General features: G+C 57.2%; 1 protein-coding gene across 1 annotated transcript; it reads left to right on the forward strand.

The window, feature by feature from the left end:
- Positions 1-480: 480 nt before the first annotated feature.
- Positions 481-10,279, forward strand: SHOX (SHOX homeobox; the record flags this gene model as incomplete). The annotated part of the gene is made up of 5 exons (XM_082864900.1): positions 481-757; positions 4,221-4,429; positions 8,297-8,354; positions 8,455-8,543; positions 10,034-10,279. 5 exons carry the CDS (start codon positions 481-483, stop codon positions 10,277-10,279), a joined length of 879 nt encoding a protein of 292 aa, XP_082721026.1.
- Positions 10,280-14,857: the final 4,578 nt, after the last annotated feature.

A 14,857-nucleotide genomic window follows, 5' to 3' on the forward strand; every position in this document is an offset into this window, starting at 1 on the left:
CAAGCCCTAAACTCCTCCTCGAGGTTCGTTTCCGCCAGCCACGGAGAGAATGCGGATACCTGTTCGGGGAACTGGCGCCTGCGCCCGTTCGCGCGCGCGCGCGCTCTCTCTCGCTCGCTCGCTCTCTCTCTGCCTTCAAAAACTTGATCTTTACCTCTCCACACCAAGGTGCACAGACGCCAAACAGTGATGAAATGAAAAGAAAGCCAATTGCCGGACTGGAGGTGGGGGAGAGACAGCGTCTCTGCGTGCGCCCGCCGCCGAGCCGGGAGCTGTAATTGCTGCAGACAGGGAGCGTTGGGGGTTGGGCGGACGTAGCCGTGTATAAATAGTGAGATCGCAAATTGAAAGGCATAAATAACAGCAGGAGAGGTCCACCCTCACACGGACAGTCGTGTCCGCGCGGGAGGCGTGCGGACCACAGCCCGGCTCCCAGCCAGCCTCGCCGAACCCCGCGGACCCCCGCAGCCCCCGGCCACCATGGAGGAGCTCACGGCTTTTGTATCCAAATCTTTTGACCAGAAGAGCAAAGAGAGCAGCGGCGGCGGCGGCGGCGGCGGAGGCAAGAAGGATTCGATCACTTACAGGGAAGTTTTGGAGAGCGGACTAGCGCGCTCCCGGGAGCTGGGGGTCTCGGAATCCAGCCTCCAGGACATAACGGAGGGCAGCGGCCACTGTCCGGTGCATCTCTTTAAGGACCACGTGGACAACGACAAGGACAAACTGAAAGAGTTCGGTTCGGGGAGGGCTGCCGAAGGTAAGCTCTCCGGACGCCGGCTCCGGGCCCCTCCCGGGGACGGCGTCTCCTCGCCGCCCAGCCTGGCCGCCTGCCCCTCGCTCCGCGCGCGCAGAGGCCCCGGGGGCCGCGGTTCGCTCTCCGCTCGACCCCAAACGCTGAATGTACAGCCACGGCTCGGACGCAAAGGCCCCGGCAATCCATCGCCAGTCTTTTTCGTAAGAAAGAAACCAAACGGGGGAGGGGAGGATTCGGCTGGAGAAGCGAGGAAGCAGGGAAGGAGAGGGGCAGAGGCGCCGAGGATGGGCAGCGGCCGGGGCCGCGCGCTGCCGGAGGATCGCTTCCCTGGGCGTTGGCACTGGGCTCCACAGCGGGAACTTTCCCGCGTTGGGGGGGAATCGGGTGCATGGGCTTGTAAACCCAGGTCGGCTGGAGGGCTACCGGCCGCTTGCCTGTCTGCCTGCCGGTCTGTCTCACGTCCGCCTCCACGCCCGCAGAGAGATCCACACGCGTCTCTCCAAGCGCCTTCCCGAGCTCGAAATGGGCCGCGTTGAGGGCTGCGCTGGCCGGCAGTCGGGGAGGCCACGCGCTCCGTCGCCTCTTCGCCCTCTTGCGCCCCTCCGCGTGGTTTCCTCTCAGGGAAAACTTTCCCCTTGAACCTTGGGGCTGGATCTCGGCTGACGCGGGCCTGTAGATTAAAACCAGCCGCGTGCCCGCCGGTGGTCAGGGTCTACAAGGGGCAGAAGGGCCCGGGGAGGCTCGTGGCCCCGCGCACGCGGCCGCCCTACCCCAGACTGTCAGGGCGCAGCTGGCCCTGCTGCAGGCCGGCTGCGTCCTGGGCCTCCTTCCCGCTGCTTTCCCCCGAAATCTCCGCGGCGTTTTGCGCTGTAGTTGAACGCGGGGGGTGGGAAAAAACATGTTTACAAGGGTTCTCCCAGCTGGACAGCGGTGGTCCCAACCCGGGGGAATCTCCGTACAAACAGGGCAACCAGCAGCTGTAAATCAGAGGAATAAAATTGGCTCCATTTCTCAGGGGGCAGCATTTGAAAGTATATGAAGGTCTATTTCTCACTACAAAGAGAGGAAATACAGAAGCTTGCCATGTGGCTCCTGGGTCCTGTTTCATTCTCTGTCCGTGTTGAGAGAGGTCACGGCCGGAGAGTGGGGACCCCATGTCTCCTGCTCTTGTGGCCCTTGCACTTTGGTGGCAGAGTCCAGGTGTGCTGGCCTTGGAGCCCGGTGGATGACCCAGACAGCTTTCGGAGACCTTGACCTTGTGGAAGCAGAAAGCTGGCAGAGGCTTAGGAGTAAGCCCCTGGCTTCTGAGAGCCCCGGCAGCCTGAGCCTGGCCTGCCGTATCTCGGGGCTCACCCCTTGGCGAGGCCTCACGCACCTGGCTTTATGGTTCCTACAAAGAGAGTTTGCTCTGATGGAGACACGGCTGTCTGTCGGCTGTGCACTTGTCAGAGCTGACATTTAATTTACAGCACCCGGCGGGCGGCTGACCTCCCGGCTCCTGACGGCTTCCCCCATCCGCCTTAGAGGCTGAGTCCCCTCTTCTGTCTGTTTCCTCTCACCCTGGACAGCCAAGGCAGGGGGACCCTGCAAAAAGGCCCGTGTAAGGAGAGCAGAGTACAATCGAGGCCCTTTTCGAAGGAGAGAGGAAAGTAAGACAGGGCTAGCAGTACAGGCAGCAGGAAGGGGTTAGGAGAACCCCAGCTGCACCTTCTCCCTTCTGCCTGGGTGTGCAGACCCCTGGCAGGGCTGAGCCCCAGGCCGAATTTGCAGAACGGGAGCAAAATGGAGAGGAGGGAGCTGCTTGGGCTTGGGAGAAACCCAGAGGTTTTGGGCGCCTGAGCAGCGGACCCCGCTGAGCCAGGCACGGCAGCCTGTGGGTTCTGCACAGCCTGCTGCGGGTTCTGGAGGACTTTGAAGGCCAGCGCGTCATCTGGGGTCAATCCCTGGGGTTCCGACGTTAAGAGACCTGAAGGAGGAAGCGGCGTTGGGGCCGCCTCCGGGAAAGGATTTCCCGTTGGGGAGAAATAAGGTGTTCTTGGAAATGCATCCCTTTCAGGAGGTGAGGGAGGCTTTAAGCCCCGAGGTGGGATTGAGTGTCCACGGCTCAGAAGCCGTGAGGAGAGGCTTTCGGGCAGACTCAGGACTTGGGGTCTGGTGTCCAGCTCAGGGACCCCGGTGGGGGTGGGGGGGCGTGTGTGGGAACTGGGTGCCCGGATTTTTCCCTGGCCCCGCAGAGGATCTGGGTGTTCACCCTTTGCAAGTTTCTGGGCTTACTGCTAAGAGGCTTCTCAGAACGGGTGTAACCCCAGACTCCTTGGATAGAGCGTCCTGAAAGCCACCCTCTTCTCCTTGACACAGAGGGAACATCTAATGAGGGCATGGGGGTCCTCTTTGCCTGCACCCAGCAGGTCCTATGATCGGAGAAAAAGCACAAGAAAACGCAAGGGGAGCTGAAATGCAGCTTCCACCAACTGTGCAGCCGGGGGCCAACTTTTATTTTAAATCCCTGAGCTTGGTGAGGGGCTGCATTTCCTAGCGGTGGGAAGGAGAGGTGTCTGGGTTAAAACCTCCTAAATCCTGAGCTGTCTGCCTGATACCCTGCCCGCTCCCCCAGCAAATACAGCTCCTCTCATAATGTTTGGACCTAAGAAAGTGTCACTCTTGGCGTCCTGATGGGGAGTGAGAACGTGTGTCCAAGAGACAGAGGGACAAAACCGGAAGTCAAGGGACCACGCTCTCGGGTGCAACCCAAGCGCCTCAGGGTGCCCGCCTTAAGATACGGCTGCGCTTCTTGGTCAGAAGGAGGTGAGCTCGGGCGAGCGCCCGCCTCCACGGCGTCCTGAGGGAGGCTCTGGCCCGGCCGGCGGCTGGCACGGCCCCTGTCCTGCTGCGCTGCAGGCGGGAGCGGCGGCTCTCGGGGGGCCTGGACCCCAGCCTGGCCTGGGCTCTCCCTGCGCTCTTTGCGGGCGCCCCGCCAGGGACCCGACACTTGGGCGATTCTGCCTAAGCTTCTTTGACTTAATAATATTTAACACTCCACTCCCATTCAGAAAAAAAAGAAAAGGAAGAGAGAGAAGGTTAGGCTATGTCAATATGTCAACAGAGGCGAAGAGGATAATTGAGGAAACTATTCAGAGATTAGGCCAAGAAACACCGCGGCGCCGGGGCTCGAGTTGTTACAAAACAGCGCGTCCTGCCCTGGAGTTTGCTTTATCGACTTGACGCCGCTTTGCGTCAGGGCGCGTTTGCCACCGAGGTCCCTGCACCGCGAGCACACACAGGCTTTCAGCACGTCGCGCCCAAGCGTCCCCGCGCGGGGCCCTCTCCCTGGCGCGCAGGATCCGCAGGCCGGGCCGGGGGGCGGGGGGCGGCTGGGCGGGAGCCGGCGGAGGGGCTCGTGGCGGCCCGGGCCGGGGACGCGGGGCCGGGGGGTGGGCTCAGCGCTGTGCCCTCGGCCCGCCCGTAGGTATTTACGATTGCAAGGAGAAGCGCGAGGACGTGAAGTCGGAGGACGAGGACGGGCAGACGAAGCTGAAGCAGCGGCGCAGCCGCACCAACTTCACGCTGGAGCAGCTCAACGAGCTGGAGCGACTCTTCGACGAGACTCACTACCCCGACGCCTTCATGCGGGAGGAGCTCAGCCAGCGCCTGGGGCTCTCCGAGGCGCGCGTGCAGGTGAGAGCGAGGGCCCGGCCCCGACGCCCGCTCTTCGGGCGGCCGGAACGCGCCACCTCGGCCGGGGCGCCGGGCCCTTCCAGGAGCGCGGGGACCCCGTGTCGGGGTGGGGGCTGGAGCAGGGCTTTGGGAGGCGCCCCGGGGCCTCGCGGGTCAGGTCTCCTGCGCCCTGCCTGGCTGGCTCGCCCTGCACCTCCAGCTCATCGGGAATGTTGTTCTCTTCCCACTGGTTCGCCTCTCCTCCCCCCGCCCGCCCCCCCGCTCCGCCGTCGCTGCCAAAGTCTTACCCGCTCCTCTGCAGCCCGCTCGCTCCACTGCAGGGAACAGAGAGATGGGAAGAGGAGGCGGGTGGACGTCTTGCGGATTGCGGGTCCTGCCCGCGCGGTGCCGGATTAGCCCGGGCGCGGGGCAGGGGGGGCGCGGGGGCGGGGACCGGACGCGTGAAGTCGTGATGCCTCATCTGGCGAGCCGCCGTCTAAGGGGTCCCTGTGTGTTCGCCGCACGTGCGCGCGGGGGGGGTGGTGGCGGGGGGAGACGCTCCCGGTTCGTTTTTCTCGGGCTTTGTAAACGTTTGCGTGAAATGCATTCATTTATTTATTGGGGGGTGGAGAGCAAAGATTCGCTTCCAAATCGCCTCTTCCGGGTACCGCAGACTCGCCCCGCCCCCCCGCGCCCCCCGTCCCCGCCAACGGAAGGTCGGACCTGGATGTTCTGCTGGGCTTTCCGTCGGCTTTGACGGTTCTGGGCAGGACAGCAGCGCCGGGGAGAGAAGGAAAAGGGGTCAGGGTCCCTGGGCTCTGGGGACTGGTTATTTAAATAAATGGAATTAATACTGCCAACGAGGGGAGGGAACCATGTAAAGCCAGGGCTTTGAAAGAACGGGTTTCTTACTGGTATAGGGTCAGCATTACAAACACAACTTCACCCGGATTGTATTGAAGAAACGAAAACACAGAAAGCGTTTATAGAGAGTGTTTCACAAAAATCTTTAATTTGTAAAAAAAAAAAAAAAATGGGTGTTTGCACCCTCATGCCTTCCATCTTTCCCCGCCGGTGCGGTGAAGGGGGCTGCTTAAGGTGAAATGCAACAGTCCCCGAGTCTGTCCAGAATTCCGTGCAGCTGCAGGGGTTCCCAGGACCATTCTGCATCGCTGGGACCACGGGCGGAGTAGCTCTGGGGACCCTCTCCCCAAACGAATCTTTCCGGGCATCTGTGGCCTCGGCAAGTGGGGGGTGGGGGTGGGCAGGGGAGACTGGCCACCTTTCTCTGGAAAGATGGATGGGGCTGCACCATATAAATTAATGAAAAGATTAAACTTTTGCTGAAGGGGACATCAACTTTTATGTCATTTCACAGCCTTTCTGCCTGAGATCTGTAATATCTCCCAGGCCTTGATGTACTGTTTCTATAAAAATAAATTACTTGTAATTTAATTCCACACTATTTCTTTCAGTAGTCTATTACTGAATAGCGCCTTAGCAGGAGAGACCGAGTTGGGAGAAAATTGGTTCTTGGGTGGCTGCAGATCTTGAGAAAAGCCCTAAAATAAAGGGGGGGGGGGAAGGGTGGTAGTAGAAAACGAAAGCCTATTGATCCAGAGGTGAATTAAAATTTAACGATTGTAAATAATAATAAAAATAAACATGGGAAGAGAAAAAAGAAATAATTTCCTATTGGCCACAGGGAAAAGAATCGTATAATAAAGAGAAGGCAGAAAGTGCTCATAAAAACCAATTAGTTAAAACACGTACCCTGCTGTGCAGAAGGGGGTTGCTGGGGAGACACCAAAAGGAAGAGACGAAAACGCACTATATTTTAATCCTGTCTGTGACCTGTTTGGTAATCCTTTTCGGTACAGCCTGTCCTGTGTTGTTAGAGGATAGAGTTTCAATTTAGAGTGGAAATTTGCTGTAAGTAAATTGAGGGTCCTTTGGAAGTTGGTGCTTATTAACCTTTTATTTTTAGTGTTGTACTGGAAACTCACATCACCCAGCTGTCAGGGTTATAATCGAAAGTTATGAGACCACAGTGAGGAGTGGTGGTAATTTAATTACAACAAATATCTTTGGGTTTATGGCGCAGAGCTAAATTAAATGTCATTATTCACTGTCTGTAATGGAAATCAAAAGGAAATCAGATTACAGCATTTGTGAGAGAAATCAGTGACTGGTTCTTAATGAAGAAATAACTGTCTAAACCACTGTACTGCGCTTTACTTAGCATATTCAGGACTAATTGGAATTGATCGTGAATCACCCCAAGACTGATTTATTATCGCCAAACGCGCAGCTAATTCATCACTTTTATTCTCCATAATCTTTTTTTTTCTTTCCCCCACTGATGGGAAAGTGAGCTTGCTTTCTAGATTTAAATAGGATTCTGTTTTTGAAAAATGCCCTTCCAGGGGGAGCAGAGTTTGCGCGTCTGGCTCCGCTCTCCTGAGGACGGGTATGGGACCCCAAGGAGAAATAGGCACCGGGGAAGGATCCAAAAGGGAAAGGAGTCTCGTCCCAGCCGGATGGGGTGGGGGGGAGAGTTGCGGCGGGACGTGGGAGCAGGAAAGTGAGTGCAGGCTTTGGAAATGGAGTAAAGACTTGTGAATCTCAGCATTTCTGTTTTGGAAATACTTTCTGGGGAACAACACCAAAGTTTGCCAGCTTCCCTAGAGCCTGGCTGGGTGAGGTTTCCAACGTCGTGGAAAGCCAATTCCAACAGGCGGGCCCATGGCTCAGCCTTGGATAGAAAACTGCCCTGAAGAGGCTGAGATGGAAAGTTCAGCTTTTCCTCGACTCCCGGGTGCTTGCAACCTCCGCGGGAGCTGAGGTTTCCGGGCAGCGTGGGAGCAGGGAGTGGCCCCAGGCCCTGGGGTTGGAACAACGCAGGGTCCCTGAGTTACCAGGCGTAGTGTAGTGTGGCCGAGGGGAAGGCTTTCTTTGTGCTAATTATCCTGCACCGTCAGTGACCGCCATTGTGGCAATAGGGTGAGTGAGTGTGAAGGGAAAGTTTTGGAGAAAGCCAGGTAGGAAAAATTAAGTGCCTAAGAACACAGAGGGAGGGGACTCCAGATTCCATGAGTGACAGACCAAGGGCCAGGACCAGGGCTGTTTGGAGGAGGGGGGAGAATGAGAATGGGGAGCGCGGGAGGGCGCATTTCGGGGATGCCAGGCCTTGAAGCTAGCCAGGCCGGGCGGGTGCCAACACCTTTCGCTCGCTGCCTCACCTCTGGATAGGGCGCCGCAAGAATCAGATGTCCTTAGAGATGCCGAGTGCCTGCAGTGCAGAGCCTGCGCTTTTGGGGTGCATCCGGTTTTTAGAGATCAAGGACGTTCATGACTCTGTAATATTAACTGGGATCCCCCAGGCTTCCAAGGAGGGCATGGAGGTCATGCAAGTTTCTGGACTCAGCGTGTCTGAGCGTGATTGGGGAGGGGGCTGGATTTGGAGATGTGTATCCACCTGTGCGCCCCCCCACATTCCTGGTGGGTGGGGTGGGGGCTAAGGTGGAACGTCGGGATGGAAGGTCAGGTTGGACCGGTGCGTGGCAGGGTGGAGGGGGGAATGTCCACACAGAACGATGGAAAGTTCTCCACGCCATCCGGGGACCCACTTCCTCACTTTCAATGTTTGGATGCTGAAACTCTGGTCTCACTTAGGTGAGGACTGTTCCCAGCTCCAGGTAGCCAGTTACACGGGGCTGGGGTGGGAGGGGGCGGGGACGAAGGTCGGAGGGGCGGCAGGCAGCCTTCTGGGAACAGGAACCCCAAGCGCCTTGCGCGCCGTCCGGCGTGTCGGGAAAGAAAGCCTCGCTGACGCTCGCCAAGGCCTGGCCGGCTCACGGGGGTGCACGTCTGTCCGCTCATTCCCAGGTTTGGTTCCAGAACCGGAGAGCCAAGTGCCGCAAGCAAGAGAACCAGATGCATAAAGGTGGGTGCGAGGGGCCGGGCGTGGAGGCAGGGGCGGTGGGGAGACCCGCCAGGCGCTGGGAGCAGCGGGCGGGGTTCACGCCTCCTGTGTTTCCTCGCAGGCGTTATTCTGGGTACCGCCAGTCACCTGGACGCCTGCAGGGTGGCACCCTACGTGAACATGGGCGCCCTGAGGATGCCTTTCCAACAGGTAGCTCGTTTTTTGTTGTTGTTTTTCTTCCTTCCTTTCGAACAGAACAGTCCCGGCGCCGCCCCGGCGCCTCCCACCCCCGCTGAAGCAAAGAGGCCGCTTTCACAAGGGGGACATTGATAAACCCATTGGCACGTATTAACACCACGCTGAAAATCTCCAAGAGTTACCTTTGGGAGGGCTAGGACAGAAACCCCAGCACAGTTTCACAAAACTCGGAGGGAAAATATCCCCACCCCACCCGGAACCACCCACTCGCTCACCGCCTGGCGGGAGGGAGGGGTTTACTACCTCTAGGGCATGAGGACCCGTGTCAACACCCAACCCCCGGCTTTAGCTTGCCCAGGGCCTCACTGGGGGTGTCAGTGCCCCTCCTGGACCTGGGCCTCGATGCCCCCTCCCCTCCCCCGCGCACCTCACAGTGGGGGGCGTCCCGCCCAGCTCCTAGCAGAGCAGGGAGGGTCCAGGGCGCTGCGTGCGCTACGCGGAGGAGGGGGCGGCCAGGGGGTCGGAAGACCGCCTCGTGGAGACCGGGTGCCCCAAAGTCCTCGTCCCTGCTCTGGACCAGCATCGGGTGGGAGGAGGGAGCCGCGGGGCTAGAGCGCAACGCCCACTCGCCTGCAGGGCTGGGCTGTGGACCCCAGCATGGGGGGTAGGCGTGCCCGCGCTGGTGGGTTGGCTGTGCCCTGGCCAGAGCGAAGGCGTGGCCTCCTCTTGCAGCACTTTTGCTCCTAGGGGCAGAGGCCTGGGTTTGTAGCTGGACCCGGGTTTGCTGAGGGGCACGAGGTCCAGTGGGCCTGGCCCGGCCCGGAGGGTCGGCTACGGATGACAGCATGGAGATGGGGTGAGGGTGGGCTGTTGGCCGCGCGCCCTCAAAGTCACGGCGCCCAAGGCTGGGAGGGCGTCCAGGGCTGCCGTGCGCAGGGCAGAGGTCCGCGCCCTGTTCCCTTGGACCCGCACCTCCGCGGCTGGGCCCATCTTCCACCCCTCAGCAGCCCTTCCCCAGGGCGGGGTGGCCCCTCAGCACCACAGGAACAGCTGCCCCGACGACGTGGGGTCAGCCATTGGGTCCTGGTGAAATTAGACGGTTGGAGCCTGCAGAGTTGGCTGTGCTTCTGGAAGATTCGGGGACTCCGGGTCCCTGGGAAGGCGGCGGGGGGGGGGGGGGAAGCCAGAGCCGAAGGCCGGACCCTGAGTCGGGGATGCGTCAAAGAATCAGCCGGGGGTCTGGAGAGGAGGAGGTACCAGCTGTAGACGCTCGGATGCTACAGCATCGGGGATCTGTGCCGACTCCCCGGCTCTGGTCCTGTCCAAAGCGGCCAGTGACCAGGTCGTGGCACCGAGTGTCCCGAGGACAGTGGGTGGTGGTCCCTGGGGCGGAGGAAGGGGCGATGGCTCCCCGGGAGAGGAGACGCCCTCGGGGGGGGGTCCTCGAGGGGGGAAAGCCCCCTAGAAGTCGCGTCCTCACCGTGCGGGTTCTGCCTTCGCAGGTGCAGGCACAGCTGCAGCTGGAAGGTGTGGCGCACGCCCACCCGCACCTGCACCCCCACCTGGCGGCGCACGCGCCCTACCTGATGTTCCCGCCGCCGCCCTTCGGGCTGCCCATCGCATCCCTGGCCGACTCGGCCTCGGCCGCCGCCGTCGTGGCCGCCGCCGCCAAGAGCAACAGCAAAAACTCCAGTATCGCCGACCTGCGGCTGAAGGCGCGCAAGCACGCTGAGGCCTTGGGGCTCTGACCCGCCGCCAGGCCCCGCGCCTGCCCCGGACCCGCGCCCGCCCTGGCCCCGCCACCCCGTCCGCGCTGCGTCCTGCACTCGACCCCTCCGCACCCCCCGACGGCCGCGCGGACACCCCGGAGCGAGAGCGCAGCGCCTTCCCCGCCTGGGGCAGCCCCGGGGCCCCTGGCAGGCCTCGGGAGGGGCATCCCAGGACCGCAAGACCCCGCCAAAGCCTCGCAGAGACTGTGCGGAAGAGAGAGGAGGTGGCCGTCAGACCACCCAGGTCAGCCCTCGACCACGCCGTCTGTGCGTCCTGGGACCCCGGGGCCACGTGGAGCCCCGTGGCGCTGCGTCCTTCTCTGCTGCCGGATTTCCCACCCTGTGCATGCGGCCTCCTACACGCCTTTCCAAGATCTGAAGAGTCTGTTACACAGAAAGATCTGGGGCTGGTCTCTGCTGAAGTTGCCAGTGCTTGGATGCCAACAATTTTATTCACTGCCGTGAACTCAATTTCATCCGAGGAGCTGCAGGACCCGTGTGGATTTCAATATGGACTTTTGCATCTGAGGCAGGGGCCCCGTGCTCTGCGTGCACGCCCGCCCCCCTCCCCTCCGCCTGAAAGGTAGCAATAACGAAATGCAATTGAAGACCTCGCGGAGGTGGTGGTCGTGGGGACCTCAGTGTTTCATGTTGTGACCTTGCTGACTCCCCATCTTCACGCACACGTTTGGCCCCAGAGCACCAGGTTCAGGACTCCTTGTGCCGTAGGACAGGCAGCTTTAGAGCTTTTCCCGTCTTCGATTCCCGAATGGACACTTGTGGCTGTTTCCCAGAATTCAGATGCAAAGGACTTGCACTGGGGACACAGGGCACGTGGTTTGAAGGTATAATACTGATGCAGCATCCACGCTAGTGACATGCAATTAAGTGCAGTAAAGTGCAATATTGTAAATATTATAGATTTAAAAAAATTAGTTGTGCACTCTTGACCCGTCAGCTTCGGACTTCGAAGGGCATTACCTCCCCCTGCATGCTGCGGGGCCAGTGCCAAAATGACCGGGGTGGGGAGTGCTTTGGATTCTCGGAAGTGAAGTGTGTGGCTTGGGATGGAGCAGGACGTGGGGAGGGGTGCCAGGCTGGGAGGGCGGGGCTGAGCTGTTTCTGGGGAAAGAAGAGCCTGGGATACCTCCTCTAGGCAGTGAGTTTTAAGATAATGTTTTCTAAGGGTAGCCAGTTCTAGCTTTTCTTTCATGTTTTTTTTTTTTTCTGTGCATTGGTCCCCTCTCCTCCCCCACCGTGTAAGCACCAAATAGCGACTTGTCTGAGCAGCTGGCACAGAATGGGCAAAATCTCTTGACATGATATAACCAAAGCGTTCAGGGTCCCAAATCGTGCACCTGAGTTTAAGGCAATGTGCTTTGCATGTGCTGTGTGAGATTTGGGGGGCAGTGCACCCTTGCTGGGCTTGTCTACCTCGAAAATGAGCATCTCTGGGTTTTTGCGTTTTTGTTTTTGTTTTTTGTTTTTTGCCTTAGTGAACCCAGGCCTGCCCAGATGGAAGTGGCCATCTAGTTCTCCGAAGTCCAACGGTTCACTCTATTTCCAAAACAGCTTTTCATTTTTCCAGATTCGGTATTGCTGACTGTTTTCCCTTACCCCTGATTTGGGTACATATCTCTAAGAAGAAAAAAAATATTTTCCTTCCGTGTAAGGGAATACATTCTACCTTTGCACTGACCTGAAATGTAGATTCATTTGTATCATCTGAAACTCTTTGAATCAAAAGACCCCTTCAACATTTTTTTTTCTAATTTTGAAATTTTTGCAAAGCTCTGAAATGATGGAGAGAGAGATAAGAAAAACACAGTCAGTATTTTAAATTCATTTGCGACTCCGCCCCCTCCCCCCCACGCCCCCCCACCCCGGCATGAATGGCATTATGGAATTTGCCTCATATGTGCAGTTCTGCTTCTAAACAGCTGTGAATTTTAAAAGTCCCCTATATAAGCTGAAACTTTCCTTTAAACTTTTAAAACAATGCATTTCAGATCCACTTCAAATGAGCCGCTTTCATCCTGAAATTTAACGCTGGGCAAACGTTGGAGGTGAGAGGTATACATCCCTATTTTATTTTTAAGGTTTACTTTCCATTTTATCTAAACATAGCCCTCTGTCACCAACCCCTCCGCAAGAGCAGACTCTCTCCACGTGAGCCAAAAGGCATGAGATCTGCTCCTGGGAGAAGCTGAAGTTTGAAAGTAGAGCTGCCCGACGGCAGCCAGCGCTGGGAGGCCGGTTGGTGTTCATCCTGTCCCTGTTTCTGTTTGGCTTGATTCAGAAGGTGAGCCAGGTGGATGAGCCCCCCAGAACAGAACAGACTCTGAGCTGTGTGAGGCTCAGTGCTGGCGGAGCAGCTGGCGTGGCTTCTGTCCCTGGAACAAAGTCCAGAGGACGCGCTGCAGGGTGTCCAGGGTGGAGGCCATCTCTCGGCATCCTTTCTCCCGGAAATTTCAGGACAGAAGCGAGCTGTCAGCCCAAGTTGTGGTCAGTCCTTCCCAGCCCAGATCCGTATCTGCTTTCTCTCTGTTCGGCTGCCGGGAGGGTGTGGGTTGGAGAGCGTGCTGGGTGTGGGTCCTGGTCTCCCGGGGAGGGCATCTGGATCTCACTCTTTCCCAGCGGCCACAAGGCATTAAATTTATGGGCTGGACACATTTTGGCTGTTTTTGGTGCTTTCTGCGTAAGACAAGACCCCCTTTCAGAGCCGTGCGCGGCACTTCCAAATAGCACGTTTTCGAGGGTGCAGACCAAGCGGGGAGTATCACCTGGAAAGCAAACTGGACGGGTCTCGTCAGAGGGCCACTGGATGCGGGGTTTTCGGTTGTGAAACCCACGTGAGAGCCTGGCTGAGCTGCAGGCTGTGTCTTGCCCACTCGACGTGGGGCTGTGTTCTCCAAGATGGGCTCGGCCACGGAACGGGTTTCCTTTTCTGAGACCTTGGCCAGAGAGGACTTTTAGGGTAGGAGCCACCTGGTTTAGCAAAAACTGTGATCTTCCTCAGCTTGGTTGTTGCTGTTCTATCTCATTCTTTACAAATTCACCCTTTTCTTCCTTCTGTCATCAGCCTGGAAAGCTTTGCAAGTTCATCTCACAGGGGAAGATATTGCATTGATTGGGTCTTAGCATCGGATGTAGTTTCAGTGATGAAGCATCTGGCTCTCGTGCACTTAGAGAAGCTCTGCAGCTTAGCATCGTTAAGACCTAGAAGGAGACGCCTTCCAGAGGGAACAGGGGTGCCATTGTTTGGTCGGTTTTGATAGGGTGGCTTTCTTCACGGAGGCAAAGTGTGGGCCGGCTGAGGTTCCTGCGTAAAGTAGCTGCAGACAAAATGAACCACACTCATGTGTTTTCAAACTTGCTAAGTTGGTCGTGCAGGGTGGTTGGCGTCCCCAACCTGGGAAGCCTGTCCTCAGAGCCTCACATGTCCCCGGGGTGTAGGGACACCCCCCCGGCCCATCTTGCTCCTATCCGAGCTGGGTACCCCAGCTGCCCCCTCTGCCTGCAGGCACTCGTGTCCTTGGCTACGAGATCTGTACGGTGTGGGGACATCTGGACGTTGAAGTGGGAAGCGGCTGTGTCTGAGCTCATGACCACCCCTCTCCGTGCTGGTTACTACCCTAGCCCTCTGCTCCCACTGGTGGGTTTCACTTAAACCTTTTAACATTTCCTCAAGTACAAGGGGGTCACCCCCAGCCCGCTCCTACACGGCGTTGTCACTGAGTCCTAGGATAGCCAATAAGCTGACTTCAACGACAAACATATTTGAGGCACTTTGCTCCTTTTCCGCCCCAAGTTTGGGAGGTTGGGATGGCAGAGGGCTTTTCCGTGGACACACTCGACATTTAAAAAGAAAAAAAAAACTGGTGCCTAATTTATTAAAAATTAGCTTAGGAATATGCGGATTTTTCAATACACGTGAACACGATGCAATTTATAAATGTTTTATTGAAATTTGATATTTAATGAGAAATCAGTTGAGGAATGTAGAATAATATCAAGTTTCAAAGCTATTAAACGCGCTATTTATTGAAAGGCGATGGTTTCACAAAGCCAGCCCCGTTGTACGTAGAGCTACCATCCGAGAGTGGCAGGTTCTCTGCTTCCTGCTAGTGGCTGGATGTGGATGTGTTATTTATTTCTTTTCCTTTGGTTGAAAGTTCATAAATGTGTGCTATTTTAATTATGTTGAGTGTAACTTTGACGTTGCCTCGCCTTTATTTTTATATGTTTTAATCCCGTTGTTTTCTTCTCCCCCGACTTTATAAGCAGTCAGGATGATTTAGGATACAGCACCTGTGTTTGGGTTATGCATACAAGGTGTGTCTGGACCTACAGACCTTTTCAGGGATCGCTCAAAATGAAAAGAAATCACACAACTCTCTGCTATTGTGGGGAGGAAAAACACGCCGAAGGTTTTTTGGCCATGCTCGCAGGCCCCCGACACAAAACGCCCTCAAGTTTAGTTCTAGTTACAAAGTGTATTTTGTCAAACCATATGGTATGAATGTACATCTTGTAAAACGGAGATATAAATAAACT

Source organism: Leucopleurus acutus (genome assembly GCF_964270905.1).
Source record: "Leucopleurus acutus genome assembly, chromosome: X".
Taxonomy (NCBI): Eukaryota; Metazoa; Chordata; class Mammalia; order Artiodactyla; family Delphinidae; genus Leucopleurus; species Leucopleurus acutus.